The 26,106-nt window shown below is 50.2% G+C and overlaps 1 protein-coding gene across 1 annotated transcript; it reads left to right on the top strand.

Annotated features, from left to right (window-relative positions):
• Positions 1-11,829: 11,829 nt before the first annotated feature.
• LOC130249307 (myosin-7) lies at positions 11,830-25,513 on the top strand. The gene is made up of 40 exons (XM_056483971.1): positions 11,830-11,885; positions 12,484-12,701; positions 13,127-13,270; positions 13,689-13,845; positions 13,967-13,994; positions 14,222-14,333; positions 14,724-14,816; positions 14,941-15,004; positions 15,206-15,304; positions 15,389-15,492; positions 15,570-15,708; positions 15,793-15,911; positions 16,022-16,171; positions 16,336-16,506; positions 16,638-16,947; positions 17,031-17,098; positions 17,237-17,324; positions 17,441-17,558; positions 17,646-17,769; positions 17,958-18,094; positions 18,177-18,303; positions 18,417-18,545; positions 18,616-18,858; positions 19,219-19,395; positions 19,519-19,664; positions 19,757-19,847; positions 20,497-20,886; positions 20,976-21,102; positions 21,205-21,323; positions 21,619-21,815; positions 22,023-22,206; positions 22,439-22,604; positions 22,685-22,809; positions 22,892-23,200; positions 23,338-23,541; positions 23,744-23,869; positions 23,974-24,249; positions 24,678-24,773; positions 25,171-25,305; positions 25,393-25,513. Exons 2-40 carry the CDS (start codon positions 12,501-12,503, stop codon positions 25,411-25,413), a joined length of 5,814 nt encoding a protein of 1,937 aa, XP_056339946.1. The 5' UTR covers positions 11,830-11,885; positions 12,484-12,500; the 3' UTR covers positions 25,414-25,513.
• Positions 25,514-26,106: the final 593 nt, after the last annotated feature.

The following is a 26,106-nucleotide window of genomic DNA, read 5'->3' as shown; positions in this document are numbered from 1 at the left end:
TTGAGTCAGCTTTATTTCAACATCCACACTACTCAACAAAGTTGTCTTGAAAAAGGGGTGGCTGTGGAGGGGTCCCAGCAGTTCAATCCTCCCACTCTGGTCCATCACAGCTGAGCATTACCTCATCCCTGCTCACCAATGCTGGTCAACATGAGCTTCCTGCTGCCCAGGTGTGTCTTTGGAGAAAACAAACCTGGACAGCATGATGCAGCTGTAGCTGAGAAACAACCTGGTGGCTGAATGGTAGGAGAAAGAGCTGCATCTCTGGTGCTTTAGACCAGATTAGGGGTTATAAATCAGCCCAGCTCTCTGAGAGAGGCTGTAGCTGCTTCAGCACAGGCTGGCAGTGCCTGAGTGAGTGGTGTTGCTGTGGCTGCTCTCTGCAGCTCTGTGCCAGACCTTTCCTCGGGGCTGTGCAAGCTCTCTCAGCTGCCCAGGCTGCACCTCCCTGTGCCTTCCCAGGCTGTCACTCCCATGCTGCTGTGGCCACAGCCTTGCCTCTGCAAACACCAATACCCTGGTTATGGTGGGTCCCCATGGAAAATGGTTTCCACCAGTACAGGAATCGCTCCTTCCTTCCCATTTTTCTTACTCCTTGACTACAGTCTCAGCTTGCAATATAGGAAAAATACTACCTGGGGTGATGAATGGAACAGATCACCTTTTCCCCCTGTGTTTTCCATTTCTTGGCACAGTTTGTTGTTGTTCTTCTTGTTCTGACCAGGCTGCTGCCCTGTCCCACCCTTAATTTCTATTTCAAGGGGCTGGGGTGGGCCTTTGCTCTGCAAAGGCAATGTGTTTATAATATTTTAAAAAATTTTATTTGAATAAGGACCACCCACAAACCTCCTGTCCTGTCATAATTTCCAACTTGTCCAGGATGACCTGAAAAATGTGTCTGAGCATAATTTTTGCAATGTGAGTGTTTGCAATTGCTCCTGGCTCAAGAGCAATCACTTCCTGGCATAAAGCCCAATGATACTGTAAAATTAATTCTAGGGGGGGAAAAGAGCTTGTTGCAAATAATTTGATAAAACACATAATTTCTCTCAGGAAAACTGTGCTGTACAGAATACTGACAGGCTTTCATTCACTTAACTGTAAAAAAGTTACATTAAAAAAAAAAAAAGAGAAACGTTAATTATGAATGGCTTAGAGGCTTAGAAAAGGAAAAGAAGAGACACATGTATGGAAAATGAAGTTTAACTATGCTTTTTTGTAGTGTTTCTATTGAAATATTCTGTTTAGCACATGACTAATTCTCTAATTTTTTTGGTATGAAAAAAACATGGAAAAATTATATACCTTATTACCATACAATATGCCTGTGATCGTGACTTCTAAAATTGGAATAAAAATGGAAAGAGACTTTTCTTAATCATCACTTGGTGTTAATACAAAAGCACCATAAGGAACAGATGAAACAAACCTTTTAAGTTAATATACACTTGTCAAGCAAGCAGCAGTATGATGGCATGACTCCAGTCTCTCAGAGGAAGGAATTTTTTTGTTCAGTGAAAGCTGATATCTCAGTGAGCCGCCCAGCCCAAAAATAGGAAATGAAGCTAAGAAATGCAAAGCTCTTCCATTCCTCTCATCTCTACTCTTTTCTCCCTGCACCAATAAATTGCTATCTTTAATTCTATGGGAGTATAGAAAGAAGGAAACAAACCATAGCTTGTCATCAGAGCTTGACAAAACTAGAAATAAGTTTTCTTTGGTTGTCAACACACAATGACAATTTTCACAATACTGTTACAGGTATCAGCTCCCTAAAAATATTTCTGTCCTATTATAGCTAAGCAATACTTAGGGGACAGAAAGCAGTTGAATGAAAACCTATCCCTTGCTAAAGAACAAACAGTCAGTGGACTGCCAGCAAAGTCACGTAGCAGATTCTGGATGACATGCATGCCAGAGTTCCTTTGGATCTCTCCAATTTAAAGGACAATGCTCTCTTGTGTGCCAATCTGTACTTCATTACCTCATTAGGTAAAAATCAAACAAGGGCCCAACCCTCTCTCAGCAGACTAGTCTAGTTGATAATTCCCTAATTCATGCTTCCACTAATTCACAAATTCACTAGCTGACAAAGGCAATAGCTCACAAATTCACTCTCTCAGCCAGTGTACGTGTTGCTGTCACTTTAGCTTAGTTGTACTGCTGCTGCCATACATCAGGCTTTAGCATGAATTGTGTGTTAGGCCAAAATCTGGGCAGGAGTCAAGGAATGGCACACTACCTCTTAGTATAGGCAAAATGTCTGATAAGTCCCACATTGTGTGGGTGAGGGGTTGCTACTCTTCCTGCCTTACTGTGGGTAAGGGTAGGGGAAAACTTTGAGCACTTTCATGGGAAAGTCTAATATCAGAGTTTATTATTAGATAACATGCTTTCAGCATGAGGTTAGCACTAACTCTGGAGGCATAAAACAAGAAAAACAATACAATGCTCCTGAGTTTCAACCTAAGATGCAATATGCCAGTTGCAGATGGTGCACAATCCATAAAAATCACATACCAATGATATTTAGCAGTTTGTTCAATTCCTGGTACAGTCTTGACAGTCTAGTCAGCATAGAAACAGTCATTTGCTTTTGATAAGCAATTGTTTCCTTACACTTGATTAAAATTTTCAGTTCTTCAGTTTGAGAATGCATCATGTCCCATAATGTTCCTAAGGGTCCTGTCCAAGTTTTACGATAGTATTCCAGCAGCAAAAACATGAATTAGATTTTTAGTTTCTATAAAGTCATTCTGTCATTACAGGAAAACATCACAAAGCAAACCAAATGCATTTACAACCCAATTTTAACTTGATTACAACCATGCAGTGATCACATATAGCTTAAATAGCAGTTACCTGAGGCCATATTACTTGTATGAGGGCTTTGTAGTTCTAAATGTTCAGGGCAGTACTGTTAGTGCTTTTCCTGTTTTACATCCATGAGTATTGATTGGATTACCTTTGTTATCTGTGTATTTGGCCCCTTGAACTCCCAGCCACATTCTATTGGCTACAACAACAGGGAATGGGCTGTGCAAATGGGTTCATTTTCACTTTCCCTACTTAAGGTGTGGTGCTAAACAGATCTACCCAACAGACTACTTTTGTTTGCTATTCTTCAGCTTTGATAAATGGAGGTTACAATACTGGCATCAGTCCAAATAACTAGATCCTTAACATCACAAGACTCCCATTATGGATCCAATGGGCTTGCAGTCCATATTTATTTCTAATAAATGTCTGCACGACAACACAAGAAATGGCACTGCTGACATTTGAAACAGATTTCTGAACACCAGCATACATTTCCTTGAAAATCTTCTGGAGTTTTCCCCAAGGTTTAGGCTAATTATCAGGATGTCAGTAGTTGCATCCTTGCCATTTATTATATCCAGGGTCTCTTCAATTATAGCTTATCTGCTTAATAGTCCTAGACTGGACACTTAATTATTAAGGATTTCTGAACCAATAGAGTTCAATGCTTCTGTGCCCAATCTAACTGTTCCTAATCCTCCAAAAAGATTCCTAACATTGCAGATGTTCTGGTGGGACAGAACAATTGTTCACACATAAGTACTATCCACTATGAGCAATGGGATTATACTTTAGCTAATGTTGTCCCATCAAACCCGAATGGAACATCCAAAGAACATCCACAGAGATAAAAACTGCAAATCTTCTTGGAAATCCTTGAGTAACTATTACTGCTAGTAGTGGGAATGGGAATCAGGGAAATTTCAAATTTTGTACTGCCCCCTGTGGCACACCTTGTTGGCTAGATGGCTCACAGACTTAAAATGAATTCTAATGGCTCTGCTTCCCAGCAGGCATCACCATCCCTTGCTGTGTTATCTGTTATTTCACACGTGTACAATTGTGCAAGAGGAAAAACTTACACAGAAGAGCAGAAGCTTTGATAGTGTTGTGATTGTTTTGGGGGGTCCTTTATAATGTATTAATTTCTCCATCCAAGTCCAGGTTGCCAGATTCTGGGAGATCTTTTAACAAGTGTAAGGTATAGGCACTCAGATGGATATCTGAATCTTGCTGCCTCACTAGTGGGTTTGGAATATACTGTGCCTCTTAGCCTGTGTCATGGAAAAGGTGTGCTTAATTATGACATTGTGCATCAAGACTTCTCTAACAGTATCTGAGAATTCCCAATGGAAGGGCCAGGCTCATTTGATACATGAAGGATACTGACTTTCTAGATGTTGTCAACATTCTCTCTGGTGATAACACCCCACCACAGGGAGTGTTAATGCAGTTCCAAGGAGTAGGTACTGTACTTGCTGCATGGACACTTTCCACAGCAAACAAACACATTTCACCCATGTGTCCAGGACATCAGTCACTCCTTGGGAATGGGAAAGACCTATGACTTGGATTGTATTTACTCTGTAATAATAAATTTCATTTTCATTTCCTATCTTCCTTTCCTCAAACCCACTGCAAAGTGACCCAGCATTTCCAGAGCAGCAGTGGTGAATTCTCCCCTGATGTCCTGGATGCCACACTGAGGTGTTCAAAGCATCCTGCTTCTGTTGGCTCAGCACAGGAGATTGTTCAAAACTTTTATATAGTGACTACCAGTTGCTGTCTGTCTGGATTTTAAGAATGGCATAGCCTCTGATAAATTTATTTTCCAATTCATTACACCATTTTTTAAACAACCTGTTTCATCTTTCTCCTACACCACTACTCTGAGTGCAAAGTCCATTTAACTTCATGCCCAAGACAACATTTCTCTATTAATTTATTTTAAAAGTTATCTGACTGTACCAATTGTGGCATTGGCTGTGTAGCAAAACCTGGTGGCAAAACACTGTACAGGGATCTTACATGCTACACCTGAAGATACTGGTTTATTACCCAGCATGGGTTTAACAATAGGTGGTGGCAATGCAATTTTATGTTCCTTCCCTGGGTCAAGGGTTCAGTCCCTGCCAGTCCTTTGTAAGCTGGTGATAACTTCCTTTCACAAGTGGAATGACAGTGCTTATCACTGCACACATACACTGCCCAACAGTGACCTCCTGTGGCAATGGGAATGTTCCCAGCTCTTTCAACAAAACAGTGGTCAGACTGATTAAAAGGTGAACAAAAGAAGCAAATGTATGCAGTGGAATCCCTGCCAGGTGGAAGCAAATTGCTCCCTATCTGCTGCTGGTACATGTCATAGAGTCATAGAACCATAGAATGACAGGCTGGACCACCCAACCTTTCTTGTCAAAGCATTGTCTAGTCAAGATGGCCCAGGCACCTCACCCAGCTGGATCTTAAATGTATCCAGTGTTAGGGAATCCACTGCTTCCAGGGGGAGATCATTCCAATGGCTGATTGTTCTCACTGGGAAAAATGTTCCTCTTGTGGTGAAACAGAATTCCCCCAGGGGCAACTTTTACCCATTACTCCTCATCCTTTCCATGGGATTCTTGTAAATACAGAACCTCCATCTTCTCTGTGTCCATCCTTCAAACACTAGAACATGGTAATGAAGTCTCCCACAAGCCTCTTTTCCTCAAGGCTGAATAAACCTACTTCCCACTGAGCAAACCTAGCCTCTCTTCAGATGTCAGGTTTTCCAGTCATTGGGTCATCTTAGAGACCCTTCTCTGGACCCTCTCCAGCCCATCCACATCTGTTTTGCATACTGGGAACCAAAACTGAACAACATTCCAGGTGTGGCCTGGTGAGTGCAGTATAGAATGGGATAATGATTTGTCTGCCTCTGCTGGTGACAGTTTTTGATGTACCTCAGCATCCTTTTAACTTTCTCTGCCCTGCTCACCCATATTGAGCTGCTTGTCCACCAGGACCCCCAGGTCCCTTTCCACATAGCTGCTCCCCATCCAGGTAGATCCTATCCTGTGCTGCACTCCTGGATCATGTATTCCCAGGTGCAAAACCTTACATTTGTTTTTGTTGAACTTCGTAAGTATCGTGCTAGCCCGTTCTTCCAGCCTATCCAGATGTTCCTGCAGGGTGTCTCTCCTTTCCAAAAGGTCCACTTCCCCACTCAATTTGGTGTCATTGACAACTTCAATTGAGTAAAGAAATGCTGCTGGAGAGGAGAAACACAAGCCCTGCTGGCTGTTGAACTGTACTAGCACTAGGTTGATCCTTTTCTTGAGGTGGAGTGGAGAACAGCAACAGCACAGGTACCAATGGAATAGTGACAGGAGCAATGGGGGTTCATTATGTCCCTTCCACTTCCAAAGAATTCCTCTCCACCCCCACAGGTGACAGGTCTGGCCACAGCTTTTGCAGCAGCTCCTTATCTTCCTCTGGAGCCAGAGCCCTTTGTCCCTAATAAAATGGTGCCAAACATTGCCTTTCCAGGTGACCTTTGGTGCACTTGGTGACAACTCTATAACTGACTCAGGCTTTTGCAGGACCAAGCTGATCCAAGCCAGGCATGCCAGCTTCAGGACCTGCAGTCCCTACTGCTGCTCTTGAGTCTGCTGCTGAACTGCATGGGTACTGAAGGCTTCAAGGTGCTTTTCCTCCTTGCTGCCCTGCAGCAAAAGAAAGACTCTGAAGATGTGACCCTGGTGTTGTGTGTCTGCCTGTTCTTTTTCAACAAGTCCTTCTGCAGCTCACACCTGAGGGTGGTGCCTTAGAATATCCCTCAGGTCCACTTCCCCTGCTGTGACCAGAGGAGCCCAGCTAAAAGGAAAAACCTGCTGACAGGGATGTGCCAGTGTCCCCTGCCTCAGAGGAAGTGGGGGCTTAACTCCCCTGGGAGGGCTAAGCCAGTTCTCTGAAGCTGAGGGAGAGGCAGTAGCCAACATCACCTGATCCAGGAGGTTGAAGAGCTTCTGGAGGACCAGGATCATGTTCTAGGGTAGGGGATGTCCATCTCTTGCAGCCTCTGTAGTGCCATTGTGACTGCAGAAAGTGAAGCAGGTATGACCCCATCCTAGACTGAGCTGCAAGCCTAAGGAGAGCTTTGGCATGTGTCTGACTTGGTGGAGAATGCCCCCAGAGGAGATAGGAATGTGCCAGGCCTGTGTCTTCTTCTGGGTTTGTCCCCTTCAGCAGTGGGAATGTCAGGGTTTCTTCAGGTCAAGCTGGTCTGCTGGTGTAATGCCAGAGCACACAGTGTGCCACACTCACTCCTGTGAGTCCTGTGGTCAGGGCTGTGAATGACCACCCTCTGGTCACCCAGTGGCCACTGTGGCCATTCAGGCAAAGGTCAGCTGGACCCAACAGCAGTGAACCCACAGTCTGTGGCATTGCACACAGCTGACAGAGAGCAGTGCCAAGGCAGAACTGACTGGGCCTGTGAAGGTTTAAGCAAGCACTGCCTTGGCATGAAGACTTGAATCTTTTGGTTTTCATCAGCATTAGAGTCCTGCTGCCAAACCTTCTGCATGGGGCCATTTCAGAAATTTGGCTGTGGGCAGAAGTGCTTTGAGCCCAGATGGACAAGAGAGGGTTTTTTGGAGAGTGCCCCAAAGGACAGAGCAGTTCAGGGCTAGTGCAAGGACAGAGAGTGGGGCAGGGCATTCAGGATAGGCATACAGGGTAGGACCCGTGTTCAGGGAGGGAAACAAGCAAGAGAGCAGAGAAGAGCACTGTCATTGATAGGAAGCACTTGGCAACAGCAGCAGCTTTCCCTGCTCTCTGTGCCTTGCAGCCTGCCCTGTCTCTGCCCGAGCTGCAGGCGCAGCAGGAGCTGTGAGCTCAGACTGGGCAGACGTGCACTGGATCACAATGCTGTGCACCTGTCGGGTGCCTCTGAGCTGGCAGCACCCGCCTGGGGACTGCTCTCAAATGAAAAAGCTAACCACCTGTGCTTTCCATGGCTGTTTTCTATAGGGACTTCCCATGCCTCTATTGTTCCCTTTTTCTTGGCTTGCAGAAAAAGAGTTAAGACAGGCGCCGAGTGACGCTCCAACCTTGAGAGTTGTTAAGTCACTGTCACGCTTGCTACTGAACTTTGTTAACTCACTCTTACATCAATAAAATCCATTGTCCCTTCTTTTGAGAGTGAAGTGCAGGACTCCATCCATGATGGCAGCACAAAGGCTGTTGACAAGCTTGGAGCAGGCTGGGGTGCCAGGCTTTACTGGAGTTATGAGGAAGGGCACGCAAGGGAAGTCTTGACAGAGAGGTTTCTCTCTCCTCCCTCCAGCATGTATTCTCCTCTGGTTTCCTGCCATAGCCAGCCAAAAGGCTGCTGCTGTTGAAACAGGCCATGTTTATGGCCACACTTACTTTTCCTGTTGTCTCAAGCTTCCTGACAGAGGAAGAGAGTGCCATGGTGGGAGTTAGAGCTGCCATAGTTGTTCCTTCCTCTCCATCCGTGTCCCGAGTCCTCCTTGAGGGAGCACCCTAAGGAAAGGACAGTCTCAGCAGTCTGTATTTACATGTGCTGCTGCAGTCTGATCCCTGTGGCACTGCTCTGCCAGCAGTAACACACCACAGAGGAAAAGGCCACTCATTTCCCCTTCTCATTTCAGAAGGAGCCCTCTGGGTTTTTGAACTACCTCAGGCTGCAGGTGCTGGGCCACTGTGGCACCTGAGCCACAGTTCCTGCCTGCCTTGAGTCAGGTCCCACAGGGATCTTGGTGAAGAAGAGGGGAAGGTATTGGGTCAGTTTTGTCCCATTTATTTTCCCCAGAGTGAGTGCAAGGCCATTGTGCCGGGGATGCAAATGGGCGGGGAAGCTCAGCGGGGCGGGTGGGAGGTGGCTGTGCTGGCAGCTGGCAGCACTTGGCACGGATGGAAGGCAGGATGGCAGATGGGGCAGCACAGAAACAGCTCAGGGAACACAAATAGCCAAATGGAATAGATGAGACTGCTCCTGGCATTGAGGGAGCACCAGGAAAGGAAGCCCTGTTATTAGAGAGTGGGTGGGGGTTGGAAGCCCAGAGAGATTTTATCTAGAGAGACACAAAAGGGTGAATTGCCAAAACAAAAGCGAAGGATAGCTCCAGCTCTGTCAGTCAGAACCAAGTTCAAGTCAAGTTCTTGGGAGAGGCAGTAGCCAACATCACCTGTCCTGGGAGGATGAGGAGCTCCTGCAGAACCAGGGAGGCAATGTCTGGGAGGGAAATGCCTGAGTGCTCCAGTCCTTGGTTTATGGGGGTGCCTTGTTCTTGTTCCCATCCCAGTCCTCCAGTTCAGGGTCCTGGGTAGGCTGAAAACAAGTGCTCTTACTCTTAAAGACTGAAGCTGAGGAGACATGAAGTACCTGAGCCTTTTCCTCATCCTTGTCACTATGCTTCCCCCCATATCCAATAAAGTGTTTGAGCAAAACAGGTTATATATGCAGAAAACAAGATAAGTTATGAAAATATCGGGGAAAATCAGGGGCAGTTAGGGGTGAAATGGAGAAAATTGTGGAAACTGTGAGAAAATAGAGGGAAATGGAAAATTAAGGAAGACTGGGGTAAAGTAGGATGGAAATAGGGGAAATCTGGAGAAAGTAATAAAAATAAGGAGAAATATGTGAAAAATTTGGCAAATTGGGGAAATAAATTTCAGTTAGGGGAAATTAGGGATATATTCAGGTAAAATTAGGAGAAATTGGTGAAATTTTTGGAAAATTAGAGGGAATTGAGGAAAATTTGGGGAAATTTGGGAAAAATGAGATGCCTTAGGGGAATCAGGGAAAATGTATGGAAATTTAGGGACATGTAGGGGAAATAAATTTAGGGGAATGGGGGAAATTAAGGGAGATTAGGGAAATTCAGGGAGAATAAGAGGAAATGAAGGTGTAAAAGGTCAGAGGAGGAAAATTGGGGGAAATTAGGGGAAATAAGGGGAAATTGAGGGAAAATTAGGTAAGTGAGGGAGTTAGGGGGAAATTGGGGAAAACAAAAATTTTCAATAATTTTGGGGAATCAAGGGGAAAACAAGGAAATTTGGGGAAAATTGCAGAAAAAAAAAATAAGGAAATTTGGGAAAAAATCGGAAAAGTTTGGGAAAATTAGGGGACACCAAGGAAATTCAGGGCAAATTGATGGAAATACTGGGAAAGCAGGGGGAAACCAAGGAAATTTGTGGCCAACTGGGGGGCAGTTAGGAAAATCAGCAGAAAAAAGAAGGAAACTGGGGGGAAAATGAGGAAACTTTAGGGGGAATCAGGAAAATTAGGTGAAATTCAGACACCTGGTCCTCTATAGGACATGAAATGCGATGGATGGGGCCTGGATGCCTGGGTGCCCCTGTCTATTCTTAGGTGAGCTATGGGGGTCGAGGGGGGGAAGGGGAACCTGTAGGGCCAGCCCCATATATGGTTATGAGGTGAAGGTGCCCCACAGCCCCACTGGCGTCACAGGCTGATCGGATGTCAGGGGTTGTGGGGGGGCATGTCCCAAAAATATCCCATTGTGGGGGGAGGGAGAGGGAACAAAGGGATAGGAGGAGGGGCACAGATGCCTGAGTTCCCTTGGAGGGGGAAGGGGGGGGTCACACCTGTCCTTTGTCTGTCTGTCCCCTCCCCCACCCCAGGGGGACCCAGGCATCCAGGCGAGTCTTTTGGCTTGCCTCATCTATCCCGTAATAAACTGGGGGGGTGGAGGGGAAGGGGAGCTAGAGGGGGCCCCTATAGGGGCTGAGAGTGGGGTATCCCGTAGGTCTGAGGGGTCCTATGGGTCTGGGGAGCCCTGTGGGAATTCTATGAGGTTAGGAGTGGGTTGTATGGAAGTCTATAGGGCTGGGAGCAGCCTGTGGTAAGGAGGGAAAACTATGAGCGTCCCATAGGGAAATATTTAGAGGTCGCATGGGGATGCACGTGGGTCCTAAAGGACCATGGGACTGGGGAGGGGTGTCTGGGAGTGGGTTCTATGTCTCTGTGTTCACTTACAGGGCTCCTATTGAAAGGAATGTGGGCTGAGAAGGGTTTTATGCATATCCTATAGGGCTGGAGTGATGCCCTGTGGGGCTGGGGGAGTCCTATGGAGCTTGAAGTAGGTGCTATGATGTAGGGGGGAGATATAGGGTCCTTGTGAGAGTGAGATATGAGGGTCCCATGGGGCTAGTGGAGCTTTATAGTTCCATAGGGGTCTCTGGACCCTATGGGGAGGTGAAGATCCTATAGGACTGCAGAGCAGAGGGAGGGCCTTGTGGATTTGGGAGTGTACTGTAGATCCATAGGGGTCACCGTGTCCCTATAGGGCAGTAAGGTGGCCTTGAGGTCACCCGTCTGTCTGTGCCCCCCCTCCTGGTGACGCAGCTGCAGGGGGGAGGGGGGGATATAAGGGGGGTCCCCCAGCCAGCGCCTGCAGACCCAGGGGCAGGTGGGGCAGGGGGCACTTGGAGCACTGTGAGGGTCTGGGAGGGGGTTATGGGGGAACTGGGGGCAATTGAAAGGGACTGGGAAAGAACAGGGAGGAACTGGGATGGAACTGGGAGGGTCTATGGGTGAACTGGGAGGGACTGGGAGGGTCTATAGGAGAACTGGGAGGGTCTATGGGGGAACTGGGAGGGACTGGGATTATACTGGGAGGGTCTGTAGGGGAACTGGGAGGGACTGGGAGGATCTAGGAAGGAACTGGGAGGGTCTTTGTGGGAGACTGGGATGATACTGGGAGCATCTGTGGGGAAATAGGGTGGGACTGGGATGATGCTGGGAGAATTTATGTGGTAACTGGGAGGGACTGGAGTGATACTGGGGGAGGAGGGGGGGTACTGGGACTTACTGAGCAGTATTCTCTGTGTGTGTGTGTGTGTGTCTGTGTGTGTGTGTGTGTGTGTGGTGTTGTACTGGAGAAGTACTGGTGGGGCTGGGAAGGGATGTTGGGATGTAATTGGACATATGGGGATATACTGGGACATACTAGGGGGGGGTTATTGTGTCCCAAAGCAGGACCAGAACCGCCCTGAGTCTGCACTATCATCCCCTGACTCGGAGACCACAGAGAGAGGTGGGGCTGAATAGTGGAAGTAGTGGAACTGAGGGGTGTCTGGGGAGACTGGGAGTGACTGGGAGGGTGTGGGATGATACTGTAGGGGAACTGGGAAGGACTGGGAGGGATGGGCGAGTACTGGGGGGCTGGGAGGTGCTGGGGTGGGATCAAGGGCAAGCAGTATGAGGCACTGCAAAAAGCAGGGAGCACTGGGTGGGGGATATAGGGACTTCCAAGAAGGGACTTTGGATGCAGATGAGGACAACTGGAAAGAACTACGAGCACGGGAAAGGAACTGGGAGCACTGGAGAAGATGAGATCACCAAGGATGGATTTTGGATGGGGCTGACCAGGAGCAGGAGAGGAACTGAAAGCACTGGGAGGGAACTCTAGATGATGGAAGGATGGACTTGGGATGGGCCAGCTGGGAGGAGTGGGAGCATTGAAGAGGAACTGGGAGCACTGGGGAGGAGTGAGTGAGTTGGGTTGACCAGGAGGAAGTGGTGGATGTGGAGAAGAACAGGGAATGATGGGTTCACCAGGGAAAGAGCTGCAATGGGGTCAACTGGGAGGAACTGGCAGCACTTGGAGGTCTGATCCCTCCTACCCCACGCAGCCCTTTCCAGTGCCACCATGCCTGATGTGGAGATGGCCGAATTTGGGGAGGCCGCCCCCTATCTCCGCAAGTCGGAGAAGGAACGGTTGGCTGCCCAGACCCGCCCCTTCGACCTGAAGAAGGACATCTTCGTCCCTGATGAAAAGGAGGAATATGTCAAGGCTACCATTGTCAGCCGTGAGGGCTCCAAGATCACTGCTGAGACCGAACATGGCAAGGTGGGGGGACTCCATTCACACCTGGGACACCAGAACCTCAAAATAGCAACTCTATTCCACATGGGACACAAAGAACCCAACCCACCTTCTCTAGAACCCAAGAAACATCTAGACCCCAACATGCCTTCTCCAGCACCCACTGGATGCTCAGATTCCACAGCATCTTCTCTAGAACCCAGGAAATATCTAGATCCTGATCCTCCTTTCCCAGAACCCATTGGACAGCTAGACCCCACCCAACCTCCTCTATTTTCTCGGAGACACTCAGACCCCAAAACATCTTCTCTATCACTTGAGGGACACCTAGACCTCTGTCTGTCAAGGGAACACTGAGATTCCCAGGTCCCAGCCCTTTGGGAGGGAACAACTGGGGCAACTTCTTGCTCTATGTTCCTGTTCCATGGGGTCCTCCTTACCTTGAGCAGACAGTGACGGTCAAGGAGGACCAGATCATGCAGCAGAACCCCCCCAAGTTTGACAAGATCGAGGACATGGCCATGCTGACTTTCCTCCATGAGCCCGCCGTCCTCTACAACCTCAAGGACCGCTACGCATCCTGGATGATCTATGTGAGTTGGGAGCCCATGAGGTTCTTCAGACCCCATGCAGAACCCAGACACCCCTTCTGTAGACCCCTTGGACCACATAGATGTAAGATGTCCCTTCTCCAGATCTCACGGTCTACCCATTACATGGGATGATCCTTCTTCACCCCTCTTAAGGCACCTATATCCAAGATATCCCAGACCCTTTGGGCCACTCAAAAAGAGGATGTCCCTTCTCCAGATCACATAGGCCACCCAGAACTGGGAGACCCTCTCTCCAGAACTCTTTGGTTCCCCACACCCAAGATGTCCCATCTCCAGACCACGGGGGTCACCTAAACCCAAGATATCACCTAGACTCAATAGGTCACTTCTGCAGACCCCTTGGACCAGCTGGTGGGGTGGCACCTCCTGGCTCTGACCCACCTGCTCCTTTCTTCAGACTTATTCAGGGCTCTTCTGTGTGACTGTCAACCCCTACAAGTGGTTGCCCGTCTACAATGCTGAGGTGGTGGCTGCCTACCGGGGAAAGAAGCGGAGTGAAGCTCCACCCCACATCTTCTCCATCTCTGACAATGCCTACCAGAACATGCTGACAGGTAGGGACCATCTGCAGGGACCCCATAACCATATTCCCTGATCCTTTTTGGGGAGCAGAAGATGTGGGGCAGAGCCAAGGTGGGCTTCAAAACCTCATGTTTCTTCTCCTCCTCCCACCAGATCGGGAGAACCAATCCATCCTCATCACGTGAGTGGTCTCATCTGTAAACACTGTCTTAGTGCTGCTCACAGCTAAGTCCCCTCACCTGGCACAGAGCCCCTCCCCTTCCCCCTTGAAGGCATGCCCACTGGCCAACCCTTTGTCACTACATGGACTTGTCTGTGGAGGTCCATTATCCATCCCTCCCCAGTGAGCCCTCACCCCCAGCACCATAGCACCACTATCCAACCACTGCTCTCCTTGGCTACCTTCAGCGGAGAATCCGGGGCGGGGAAGACAGTGAACACCAAGAGGGTCATCCAGTACTTTGCTGTCATTGCTGCCATTGGCGACCGTGGCAAGAAGGAGGCGGGGGCCCCGGGCAAGGTAAGGGCAGTGAGTGGGGCAGGACTCCCTGGGGTGTGGCCAACATTCTGCTGCCTGTCTGTCCAACCAATGACACAACCAACCACCCAAACAATTACCCAACCGAACACTCAAAAATCCAACCAATAATCCAACCAACCAACCAACCAACCAACCAACCAACCAACCAACCAACCAACCAACCAACCATCTATCCAACCTTCCATTCATCTGTCCCATCCCATCCAACCAACTAACCACCATCAACCCACATCTCTGTCCATCAACCCAACCACCCATGCAAACCTTCATGGACCGCTGTCTAGTCTCATGCATCCATTTCAACCTCATATTCTACATCCCCTGCCCCTTACTGTGAGAACCCACCTGACACTGTTCCATTTCATCCAGGGCACCCTGGAGGACCAGATCATCCAGGCCAACCCTGCCTTGGAAGCCTTCGGCAATGCCAAAACTGTCCGGAATGACAACTCATCCCGATTTGTGAGTGATGGGGGTGGAGTCTGTGAGGAAGAGTCTGTGGGGTGGAGTCTGTGGGGAAGGATCTGTGGGTTGGGGTGTTCTGGGAGACAATGGCCACCTCCACCTCCTTCTACTATTCTTCCAGGGGAAGTTCATCCGGATCCATTTTGGGGCCACTGGAAAGTTGGCATCAGCTGACATTGAGACCTGTGAGTAGGTTGAGGGCTCCATGAGAGGACATCTTGTTGTCCACCATCTCTCCCTCTATCTCTCCATTCACCTGTCCATCCTTCTCCTTGTGCTACCATCTATCTACCCTTCCACATCTTCAAGCCTCCCCCCATTCATCCATCTGACCCTCTATCTCCTCATCCCAACTTCCACTCATCTTCTCTTCATCCCCACCCCAGATCTCCTGGAGAAGTCCCGTGTCATCTTCCAGCTAAAGGCTGAAAGAAACTACCACATTTACTACCAGATCCTCTCCAATAAGAAGCCAGAGCTGCTGGGTGAGCTGTGCAACCTGCCCACAAATACCTGATTCCACGCCCCTTCTGGGACCTGCCTTTTCCAACTCATTTTTCTCCTTTCAGACATGATGCTGGTGACCAACAACCCCTATGACTATGCCTTCATCTCCCAAGGAGAGACCACAGTTCCATCCATTGATGATGCAGAGGAGCTCCTGGCCACAGATGTGAGATGGGAGGCCATCAGGCAGTTTGTATGTGTCTCTGTTGGCTGGAGAATCTTGATCACATTTTTGCCCCACAGAGTGCCTTTGATGTCCTGGGCTTCACACCAGAGGAGAAAAACTCCATCTATAAACTGACAGGAGCCATCATGCACTTCGGCAACATGAAGTTCAAGCAGAAACAACGGGAAGAGCAGGCAGAACCAGATGGCACAGAAGGTTGGGTCCAACCAAGGCTGAGGTGGAAACTGGGGTGAACTCCATGATCCTTCCAGGCTCATATTTTCTCTTCTTCATCCTCAGAGGCTGACAAGTCAGCTTACCTAATGGGGCTGAACTCAGCTGATCTTCTCAAGGGGTTGTGCCACCCTCGGGTCAAGGTGGGCAATGAGTATGTCACCAAGGGGCAGAATGTCCAGCAGGTGAGTAGGACATCCCCAAAATGTCCTCCTTTTGGGGTCACATGGTGCCATCTCTGGAAAGGAGGACAGTAATAGAGGCCCCTCTCAATGGTGGGGTGTCCCTCTTCTAGGTGATTTATGCTGTTGGAGCATTGGCCAAAGCCGTGTATGAAAAGATGTTCAACTGGATGGTGACCAGGATCAACAATTCACTGGAGACCAAGCAGCCACGGCAATACTTCATTGGTGTGCTGGACATTGCTGGCTTTGAAATCTTTGATGTAAGCGCTGCTTGACTGTGTTGTGTTGACCCCATTGCGTGCAGAGTTAATCCTACTGGATGGTCAGATGACCTTATGTTCCCCAGTTAGGGCTCAGGTTGACACCACTGAACATATTAGTTGTTCTGTTGACCCCGCTGACCATCTGCTCTCTCCTTCCCCAGTTCAACAGCTTTGAGCAGCTCTGCATCAATTTCACCAACGAGAAACTGCAACAGTTTTTCAACCACCACATGTTTGTGCTGGAGCAGGAGGAATACAAGAAGGAGGGCATTGAGTGGGAGTTCATTGACTTTGGCATGGACCTCCAGGCCTGCATTGACCTCATTGAGAAGGTATCACCTCCCTCAGGGCCTTATGAGGCTGGGGAACGGCGCTTTCAGTTGCTGCTTGGCAGGAACCCCAAAGTTGGCCATTTGGGTTGTACTTGGTGTTCACTGTAGTCAACAAGGTCTTTTCTTCCTAGCCCATGGGAATCATGTCCATCCTGGAGGAGGAGTGCATGTTTCCCAAGGCCACGGATATGACCTTCAAGGCCAAGCTCTTTGATAATCACCTGGGCAAGTCGGCCAACTTTGGGAAGCCACGAAACATCAAGGGGAAGCCAGAGGCCCACTTTGCCCTTGTCCACTATGCTGGCACAGTAGACTACAACATCATTGGGTGGCTGCAGAAGAACAAGGACCCTCTCAATGAGACAGTGGTGGGGCTCTACCAGAAATCAGCCCTGAAGCTCTTGGCCAACCTCTTTGCCAACTATGCTGGGGCTGATGCACGTAAGAGGAACCCCCTTCCTCACCATCTGGGGTTCTTCCCACACTGTCCCTGCCCTGTCTCATCCTTTCTTCTTCTCCAACAGCTGTGGAGAAGGGGAAAGGAGCTAAGAAGAAAGGTTCCTCCTTCCAAACTGTCTCTGCCCTGCATCGGGTGAGAGTTCAAGGATTATTGGTGGACCCCAGGGTGTATGGGCATGGAGAACAAGTCCTAGGGCACGGGATGACCCTTGGTGGGACAGGATGGAGGGGTGTCTTCATTCCCTTCTTCATCTGCTCCTCCATCTTTCAGGAGAACCTCAACAAGTTGATGACCAACCTGCGGTCTACCCACCCTCATTTCGTCCGCTGTATCATCCCCAATGAGACCAAGTCTCCTGGTGAGCCAATCCCTGAGGATTGATCCAGAGGACAGTGCTAGGCACTGGCCAAAGGTGGTGGTGGGGAGCACTGCTGTGGGGCAGGCCTTCACTCTTTGGTCTTGATGACCCACCAGGTGTGATGAACAACCCCCTGGTAATGCACCAGCTCCGCTGCAATGGGGTGCTAGAGGGCATCCGCATCTGCCGCAAGGGCTTCCCCAACCGCATCCTCTATGGGGACTTCCGCCAGCGGTAGGCACAGAGGAGAGAATGTGGGAATGAGGTAGACAATCCCACTGGGGCTGATTTCAGAGGTTTCCTGTCCTCTCTGGTCACCAGGTACCGCATCCTGAACCCTGCTGCCATCCCTGAGGGGCAGTTCATTGACAGCCGCAAGGGCGCTGAGAAGCTCCTGGGATCCCTTGATATTGACCACAACCAGTACAAATTTGGACATACCAAGGTGAGGTCACTTGGTCTCGGTTCTGGTGGTCCCACTATCCACAAGGTTTTTATGGTGGGACCAGACAGATTCTATGGCCTCATCATCTTATCTACCTGCCCATCTGAGCTCCCTCCATCCATACCACCACCAATCTCTCCACCAGACCTCCAAATCCCAGCAGCACTTATCTTCATCTCTCCTCAAAGGTCTTCTTCAAGGCTGGGCTGCTGGGGCTGCTGGAGGAGATGAGGGATGAGCGTCTGGCCCGGATCATGACCCGCTTGCAGGCCCAAGTCCGTGGTTTCCTGTCCCGTCAGGAGTTCAAGAAGATCCTAGAGCGCAGGTAGGCGGTGAGATGGAGATGGTGTTGCATCCATGCTGAGTGGTAGGCCCTGGTGACCCACATCTTGTTGTGGCTTCTCCAGGGACTCACTGTTGGTCATCCAGTGGAACATCAGGGCTTTCATGGGGGTGAAGAACTGGCCTTGGATGAAGCTCTACTTCAAGATCAAGCCCTTGTTGAAGAGTGCCGAGACAGAGAAAGAGATGCAGGTGGGACAGGGCCATGGGTAGGGAAGGTGGGTGGGTGGATGGAGAGAGGAAGTGGTATGTGAGGACAAAAAGGAAGAAATGAGATTTACATAGCACCTTTGTGCCTCCCACAGAACATGAAGGAAGAATTTGGGCGGCTGAAAGAGGCCTTAGAGAAGTCAGAAGCCCGGCGTAAAGAGCTGGAGGAGAAAATGGTCTCCATGCTGCAGGAGAAGAATGACCTTCAGCTCCAAGTGCAGGCTGTGAGTGACCTAGATGTCCTGGCCCTATGCTTCTTTTTCATCCACCTCAAACCAAACTTACCCCTTCCAGGAGCAAGATAACCTGGCTGATGCTGAGGAGCGCTGTGACCAGCTGATCAAGAACAAGATCCAGCTGGAGGCCAAGGTGAAGGAGATGACTGAGAGGATGGAGGATGAGGAAGAGATGAATGCTGAGTTGACAGCAAAGAAGAGGAAGCTAGAGGATGAATGCTCAGAGCTGAAGAAGGACATTGATGACCTGGAGTTGTCTTTGGCCAAGGTGGAAAAGGAGAAACACGCCACTGAGAACAAGGTGAGGGTGGGGAGAGGTCTTGACCTCAAACTGTGGGGAATTGAGCTGACTCAAGCCAAAGTGCATAGAGTCTGGTGAAGAGCCAGGGATGGTTGGGTTGTGTTGTGTTGGGTTGGGTTGCCAAGAATCAAGACTGTTTGGCCTGCCAAATTCAAGGCTGAAAGAATTGGGTCAAGACCCAATGCTGCTTGGGTTGGAATGGTCCAAGGCTGGTTGGATTGCATCACCAAGAGCCAAGGCTGGTTGTGTTTTCCTCCATCTCCTGACTTATGCCCAGCTTCAAAAAGAGCAAGAACAACTTCCTGTCTCTTGTCCAACATCTGGTACCAAGCTGGAGGCCTCATATTTCTCTTCCTGCAGGTCAAGAACCTCACAGAGGAGATGGCCGGGCTGGATGAGATCATTGTCAAGCTAACAAAGGAGAAGAAGGCCCTGCAAGAATCTCACCAGCAAGCACTGGATGACCTGCAGGCAGAGGAAGACAAGGTCAACACCTTGACAAAGGCCAAAGTCAAGCTGGAACAGCAAGTGGATGATGTGAGTATAGGCCACTCCCATGATGGGCACTTACTTGGTCCCTTAGAGGACGAGCTCCAGTGGAAGTCCTTCTGGAGTGTGTGTGTGAGGGGACTGATGGGTATGTTTCCTCCTCACTTGCAGCTGGAGAGTTCATTGGAGCAGGAGAAGAAGATCCGGATGGACCTGGAACGGGCCAAAAGGAAGCTGGAAGGTGATCTGAAGCTGGCTCAGGAGAATATCATGGACCTGGAGAATGACAAGCAACAATTGGATGAGAGGCTGAAAAAGTAAGGGTCTGCACACTTGCTCATTCTTTGCCTATAACACCTCTGCTGAGCACTTGGGAGAATGACTTACTGGTGTTTCTCCCCACACCTAGGAAAGACTTTGAGCTCAATGCCCTCAATGCCAGAATTGAGGACGAGCAAGCAGTTGCAGCCCAGCTCCAGAAGAAGCTCAAAGAGCTTCAGGTGAGGTGGGCTTAAGCTTGGGGGTCAAGCAGAAGGAGGAACTGGTCTTCTCCATTATATTCTTCATATCTTTTTGGGAAGGACCTAAACCATTGTGCACATCCCTTGTCCCAGAACCTCTCTGTCATTTATTGCCTTGAAATGATTCATAGGCTCCTGGACAGGTTGGCTTTTGTTGGGGTTGAGCTGAATCAATACGTTTGGAGTGCTCAAGGTAGGTGGAGCATCTTAGGTAGAATCATCTGAGCTGAGCAGACCATCTGGGTTGAATCACATTAATTCCAATGTCCTTAGAGAAGTTTGTGCTGAGTCGTCTGTTAGTTCAGTTAACTCTAGGACTGGTCTAGTTGAATGTCCTCAAGATCAGTTGAGTTGAAGAATCTCAAGGTAATTTGAGAAGGTGGAGTGTCTTCAAACAAGGCCAGGTTGATCTGGGAAGCTCAGATCTTGACTAGTTTGAAGAGAACTGGATGGGATGGAGACTGGTTGAGGTGAGGGGTCTACAACTGTCTGGGTTGAGCTGAACAGTCTACAGTTTGCTGGGTTGACTTGAATAGACTTAAAAACTCTCCAGCTCAATTGGTTGAGTTGAGTGGAGGAGTTAGGTGAAACCAAGTCTGCTGAAAACATGTTCATCCCTGGAGCACAGGCGAGGATTGAGGAGCTGGAGGAGGAGCTGGAAGCAGAGCGGACAGGCAGGGCCAAGGTGGAGAAGCTGCGCTCAGACCTGTCCCGGGAGCTGGAGGAGATCAGTGAGCGGCTGGAGGAGGCGGGTGGTGCCACATCAGTGCAGATCGAGCTCAACAAGAAGCGGGAGGCGGAGTTCCAGAAGATGCGGCGGGATCTGGAGGAGGCCACGCTGCAGCACGAGGCCACGGCCGCTGCGCTGCGCAAGAAGCACGCCGACAGCGTGGCCGAGCTCAGCGAGCAGATCGACAACCTACAGCGCGTCAAGCAGAAGCTGGAGAAGGAGAAGAGCGAGCTCAAGCTGGAGCTGGATGATGTTGGCTCCAACATGGAGCAACTGATAAAGGCTAAGGTAGGAAATAGATCTCCAGCCATGAAGGGACAACACTTCCACTGCCCTTTCAGGGTCCCCTTTCATATTCCTGCCCTTCCCATTTGTAGGCCAACCTGGAGAAGATGTGCCGCACCATGGAAGATCAGATGAATGAGCACCGGACTAAGTCCGAAGAAGCTCAACGCATGGTCAATGACCTCACAACTCAACGAGCCAAGCTCCAGACAGAAAATGGTGAGGGGCTTGCTCTTCTTTAACCCAATTGCCTAACTCTTGCCCAGTGGGGTGGCTTTGGGGTATCTCCCACAACTGATTATCCACCATTCCACCCAACAGGTGAGCTTTCCAGGCAGCTGGAGGAGAAGGAAGCCTTCATCAACCAGATGACACGAGGGAAACTCACCTACACACAACAGCTGGAGGACCTCAAGAGGCAGCTAGAGGAAGAAGTCAAGGTAGGGCTTTGTCCGGGGGTCAGTGGGGTTGACAGACATCTCCAGTGTCAAGGATGTGGCTGGATTGGTATTGAGATCATGAGCCTGCCCTCAAAGACGAAAATTAATTTAGGGTCCTCAGAAATTCAATAGGGTTGCTGGGTTACAAGGGGGTCGGGTTGGGTTAGGTTGTGCTGGGTAGAATTGGGTTGGGTTGGTTGGTTGTTAACTAGTTGTTGGAGTTGGAGAATGCCAATATATCTCAAGTTGATATGGACGCAGCTTCTCCACACCTCATAACTCTCTTCCCTCCCAGGCCAAGAATGCACTGGCTCATGCCCTCCAGTCAGCCCGGCATGACTGTGACCTGCTCAGGGAGCAGTATGAGGAGGAGACAGAGGCCAAGGCTGAGCTCCAGCGCTCCCTCTCCAAGGCCAATTCTGAGGTGGCACAGTGGAGGACCAAGTATGAGACAGATGCCATCCAACGCACTGAGGAGCTGGAGGAGGCCAAGTGAGTCATCTCACCATGAAGGGAGTTTCTATGGGGCAGGGGAGAGTGGAGACTCTTCCACAGTACAAGGATCTGGAGAATGTATAGGAATCTGGAAATGGTAGAGGAGATCCAGAGCAGAGCCTCAGCCAGCCAGTGGGCAGAAGAAAGTTTGAGTTGATCCATTTGGTCCATGGGTCACCAGAGCCAGGTTTTCTCCCATGGCAGGAAGAAGCTGGCCCAGCGGCTGCAGGAGGCTGAGGAAGCAGTGGAGGCGGTCAATGCCAAATGTTCTTCCCTGGAGAAGACCAAGCACCGGCTGCAGAACGAGATTGAAGATCTCATGGCAGACCTGGAGCGGTCAAATGCAGCAGCTGCTGCATTGGACAAAAAGCAGAGGAACTTTGACAAGGTGGGAAGACCATGAAATGGTGGAAAGAGAGGGGCGGGAAGGGGATAGAGAGATATAGGTCCCATGAATCCAAAAAATGCAGAAGTCCAGAAGAAAGCTGAACAAATTTTAAGGGCCATGTTTTAGCTGAGCTTTAAGTCCCTTTCAGGAGAGTATTGGGGAAAGGAGGAGGAGGATGGAAAGAGTGATCTTCATTGGCATAGCAGCAGCTGAACAGGTGGTGTCCTCATAGATCTTGTCTGAGTGGAAGCAGAAGTTTGAAGAGTCACAGGTGGAGCTGGAAGCATCACAGAAAGAGGCCAGATCCCTCAGCACTGAGCTCTTCAAGCTGAAGAATGCTTATGAGGAGTCACTTGATCATTTAGAAACTTTAAAGAGGGAAAACAAGAATCTCCAAGGTGAGACTGTGGTCCTTCCCCTCCCAACTTTTTGTATTCCACTACCTTCCACCAAGTCTGATGGGTTATCATCTGGGCAGAGGAGATCTCGGACCTGACGGAGCAGCTGGGTGGCAGCCATAAGACCATCCATGAACTGGAGAAGGTCCGGAAGCAGCTGGATGCTGAGAAACTGGAGCTCCAGGCTGCACTGGAAGAGGCTGAGGTGAGCCAAATCACATCCCCACGAAGCTCTAATCTGTCCTAGTCTTCTGTGTGGGCCTCTAATTTCTCTCTGTCTCCACCAGGCGTCTCTGGAGCATGAGGAGGGAAAGATCCTGAGGGCCCAGCTGGAGTTCAACCAGGTGAAGGCAGACTATGAGCGCAAGCTGGCCGAGAAGGACGAGGAGATGGAGCAGGCCAAGCGCAACCACCTGCGCGTGGTGGACTCGCTGCAGACCTCGCTGGACGCCGAGACCCGGAGCCGCAATGAGGCCCTGAGGCTGAAGAAGAAGATGGAGGGTGACCTCAATGAGATGGAGATCCAGCTCAGCCATGCCAACCGTGTGGCTGCTGAGGCTCAGAAGCAAGTCAAGACATTGCAGGGCTGCCTCAAGGTACTAATCAGGCTTCTATCCCATAAACATGTTGAGATTTAGTAGGTCCCAACACCCCAGAGTGGACAGTGAAAGGTAGACCTTGAGCTGCTTCCCCACCATCTCCATTCACCCTCTTCCCCCTTGCCACCTTGTAGGACACCCAACTGCAGCTGGATGACATGGTACGGGTCAATGAGGACCTGAAGGAGAATATTGCCATTGTGGAGAGGAGAAACAACCTTCTCCAGTCAGAGCTGGAGGAGCTGCGGGCAGTGGTGGAACAGACTGAAAGGGCCCGCAAGTTGGCTGAGCAGGAGCTGATTGAGGCCAGTGAGAGAGTCCAGCTTCTCCACTCACAGGTAAGACCTCATATACCTTCAAGGAGAGAGATCACCTCAATCCATGGGTGGGCTTTTAATGGGTTGAGTTACCAAGATCTCCAGATCTTTTAAGCCTGCAGAGTTGGCAGGGAATAGGGGGGCATTAAGTACTGGAGGGGTTGAAGAAGGATGGGTCAGCAGTTCTACAGACACGTTCTGAGATCCACTCCTCTAACTCTAGAACACCAGCCTCATCAACCAGAAGAAGAAGATGGAGGCTGACATCTCCCAGCTGCAGACGGAGGTGGAAGAGGCCATCCAGGAGTGCAGGAATGCTGAGGAGAAGGCCAAGAAAGCCATCACTGATGTGAGTGCCATGGTGGGACCAACATCTAGGACACCTTCCACTGGAGGGTGATGGAGAGCATGCTTTGGTCCTCTCCTTCTCTGCTTGCTTCTGTCCTTGGGCAGGCGGCCATGATGGCAGAGGAGCTGAAGAAGGAGCAGGACACCAGCGCCCACCTGGAGCGGATGAAGAAGAACATGGAGCAGACCATCAAGGACCTGCAGATGAGGCTGGATGAGGCTGAGCAGTTGGCCCTGAAAGGGGGCAAGAAGCAGCTGCAGAAGCTGGAGGCTCGTGTGCGGGAGCTGGAGAATGAGCTGGAGGCTGAGCAGAAGCGCCATGCCGAGAGTGTCAAGGGTCTCCGCAAATCCGAGCGTCGTGTCAAGGAGCTCAGCTACCAGGTGGGTTGCCTGAGGTGGTGCTGGAGGTCATCCACTCTCCCTGTGGCCACAGGGCCTCATATCTCATGCTGCACATGAGTTAGAACATGGCTGACCTGCTGGCCAGAGAGACACAGGTAAACTAGACCACCCATTGCTTTTATGTCTGCTATTGTAGTGAGATCCAGAATATTGTCTGGGTCATGAGCCACCCAGGCCACCTCTTGGTGTCCTAGCATCCATGGAGTCTTTGCATGATCTAGAAATTCAGGTGGGACCTCATCATGGGCAAGAAGATACCTTCATATGGGAGACAACCCAGTTCTGCCCCACAGTTGAACTCCAGCCCTCAAGAACACCATTAACTGTCTCCTGACCCTCATTGCTCTGGTGCTGATTCACAGAGCAGGTTGGGTCATGTCCTGACTTACATGTGACTCACCCCACAGACAGAAGAGGACCGCAAGAACCTGGTCCGGCTCCAGGACCTCGTGGACAAGCTCCAAATGAAAGTCAAGTCCTACAAGCGACAGGCAGAGGAGGCGGTGAGCACTAGAGGAACATCTGTGGTCCACCCTCCAGGAGGGGACTGTGTGGGACTAGGGTGTGGGAGAGGATGGGGGGAGTAGCAGGGGATTTTGGGGTGGTCAAGGGGTGGGGTGTCAGGGGGTGAGGAAAGCAGGTCAAGAGAAAGTGATGGTGGTGGCATGTAGAGATAGTGGTGGGAAGGATGGATGGATGGATGGATGGATGGATGGATGGATGGATGGATGGTTGGTTCTTTGAGTAGATGTGTGGGTGGCTGGAAGATGGGATGTCTGGAAGGACAGGTGGGTCCATGGTGGGCCAGATGGAGCAATAAGAAGAATAGGATAGCTGGCAGGGTGGCAGGAGGCCAGAGAGAGCTGTGTGGGAGCCTCACTGGTGTCCCTGCCCCCTCAGGAGGAACAGGCCAACTCCAACCTGGCCAAGTTCCGCAAGGCGCAGCATGAGCTGGATGAGGCAGAGGAGCGCGCCGACATCGCCGAGTCCCAGGTCAACAAGCTGCGGGCCAAGAGCCGCGACATCGGAGCCAAGGTGGGACTTTCCCCTGCCCTACAGCTGCCCCATGGCTGCCCCAAAACTTCCTCATGCTTATGGTCCCTTTTTCTTGTTCTCCATCAGAAGGGGCTCAATGAAGAGTGAAGCTCTGGATCCCCAACAATATTTCCTGGACCTCCAAGTGGCCCACCCCCACTCCCAGCCCCCTAACCTTGGTCAGTCAATAAAAAGCATTGAGCAGCAGCAGTTTTTGTGTTTGTGTTGGAAGGAGGGGTTTCCCCACTGCAGGGCACCCACAAAATATCTGCAGCCCATACAGGATCACCAACCAGTGTGCAGCACAGTGTGCCCTATAGCACGATGCAAGCAGACCCACAGTGCAGAGTGATGTGAACCATGAGCTCAGCCTTGAGCTGCCCCACAGTGTATCTCCATCTGCTCCATGGCATTCTGTAACCTCAACCTGCTCCACACCAACCCAGATCCATGTTGGGGGAGAGATACATCTGGGGGCAGATGTGAGGTTGGGGAGGGAGGGACTTCAGGAAGTGGGGAGCAGCATCTGGGACCCCCACATATGGGGCAGAGGCTGAGGGGACCCTTGGGCATGTCTTGGCTCCTGAGGCTGCACCTTCTCCTGCTGCAGGTCCCTCTGTCCTGGCCTCAGTGCTCCCCTAGCCGCTGGCACTGCACACCATGTCCCACAACCCCCCCATGCCCCACTGACATTCTGTCCCACGTCCCTCCATTGCTCTGGATTTTCCATCCATCACCCCACCACCTCTTGGCCACCAGCCGTGTGTCCTCCATCTCCCACAGTCCTACGTCCTCCATGTC

This window comes from Oenanthe melanoleuca, chromosome 2 (genome assembly GCF_029582105.1).
Source record: "Oenanthe melanoleuca isolate GR-GAL-2019-014 chromosome 2, OMel1.0, whole genome shotgun sequence".
In the NCBI taxonomy this organism is placed as follows: Eukaryota; Metazoa; Chordata; class Aves; order Passeriformes; family Muscicapidae; genus Oenanthe; species Oenanthe melanoleuca.
Note: the sequence above shows the minus strand (reverse complement) of the source record. Positions and strands in the feature narration are given on the sequence as shown.

Bases quoted from the DNA above. Each gene is read 5' to 3' on its own strand.
- LOC130249307 (XM_056483971.1), top strand. From the start codon at position 12,501: ATGCCTGATGTGGAGATGGCCGAATTTGGGGAGGCCGCCCCCTATCTC. The intron at 20,887-20,975 runs GTAGGAAATAGA...TCCCATTTGTAG, and splicing joins AGCAACTGATAAAGGCTAAG to GCCAACCTGGAGAAGATGTG. The intron at 23,870-23,973 runs GTGAGTGCCATG...GTCCTTGGGCAG, and splicing joins CCAAGAAAGCCATCACTGAT to GCGGCCATGATGGCAGAGGA.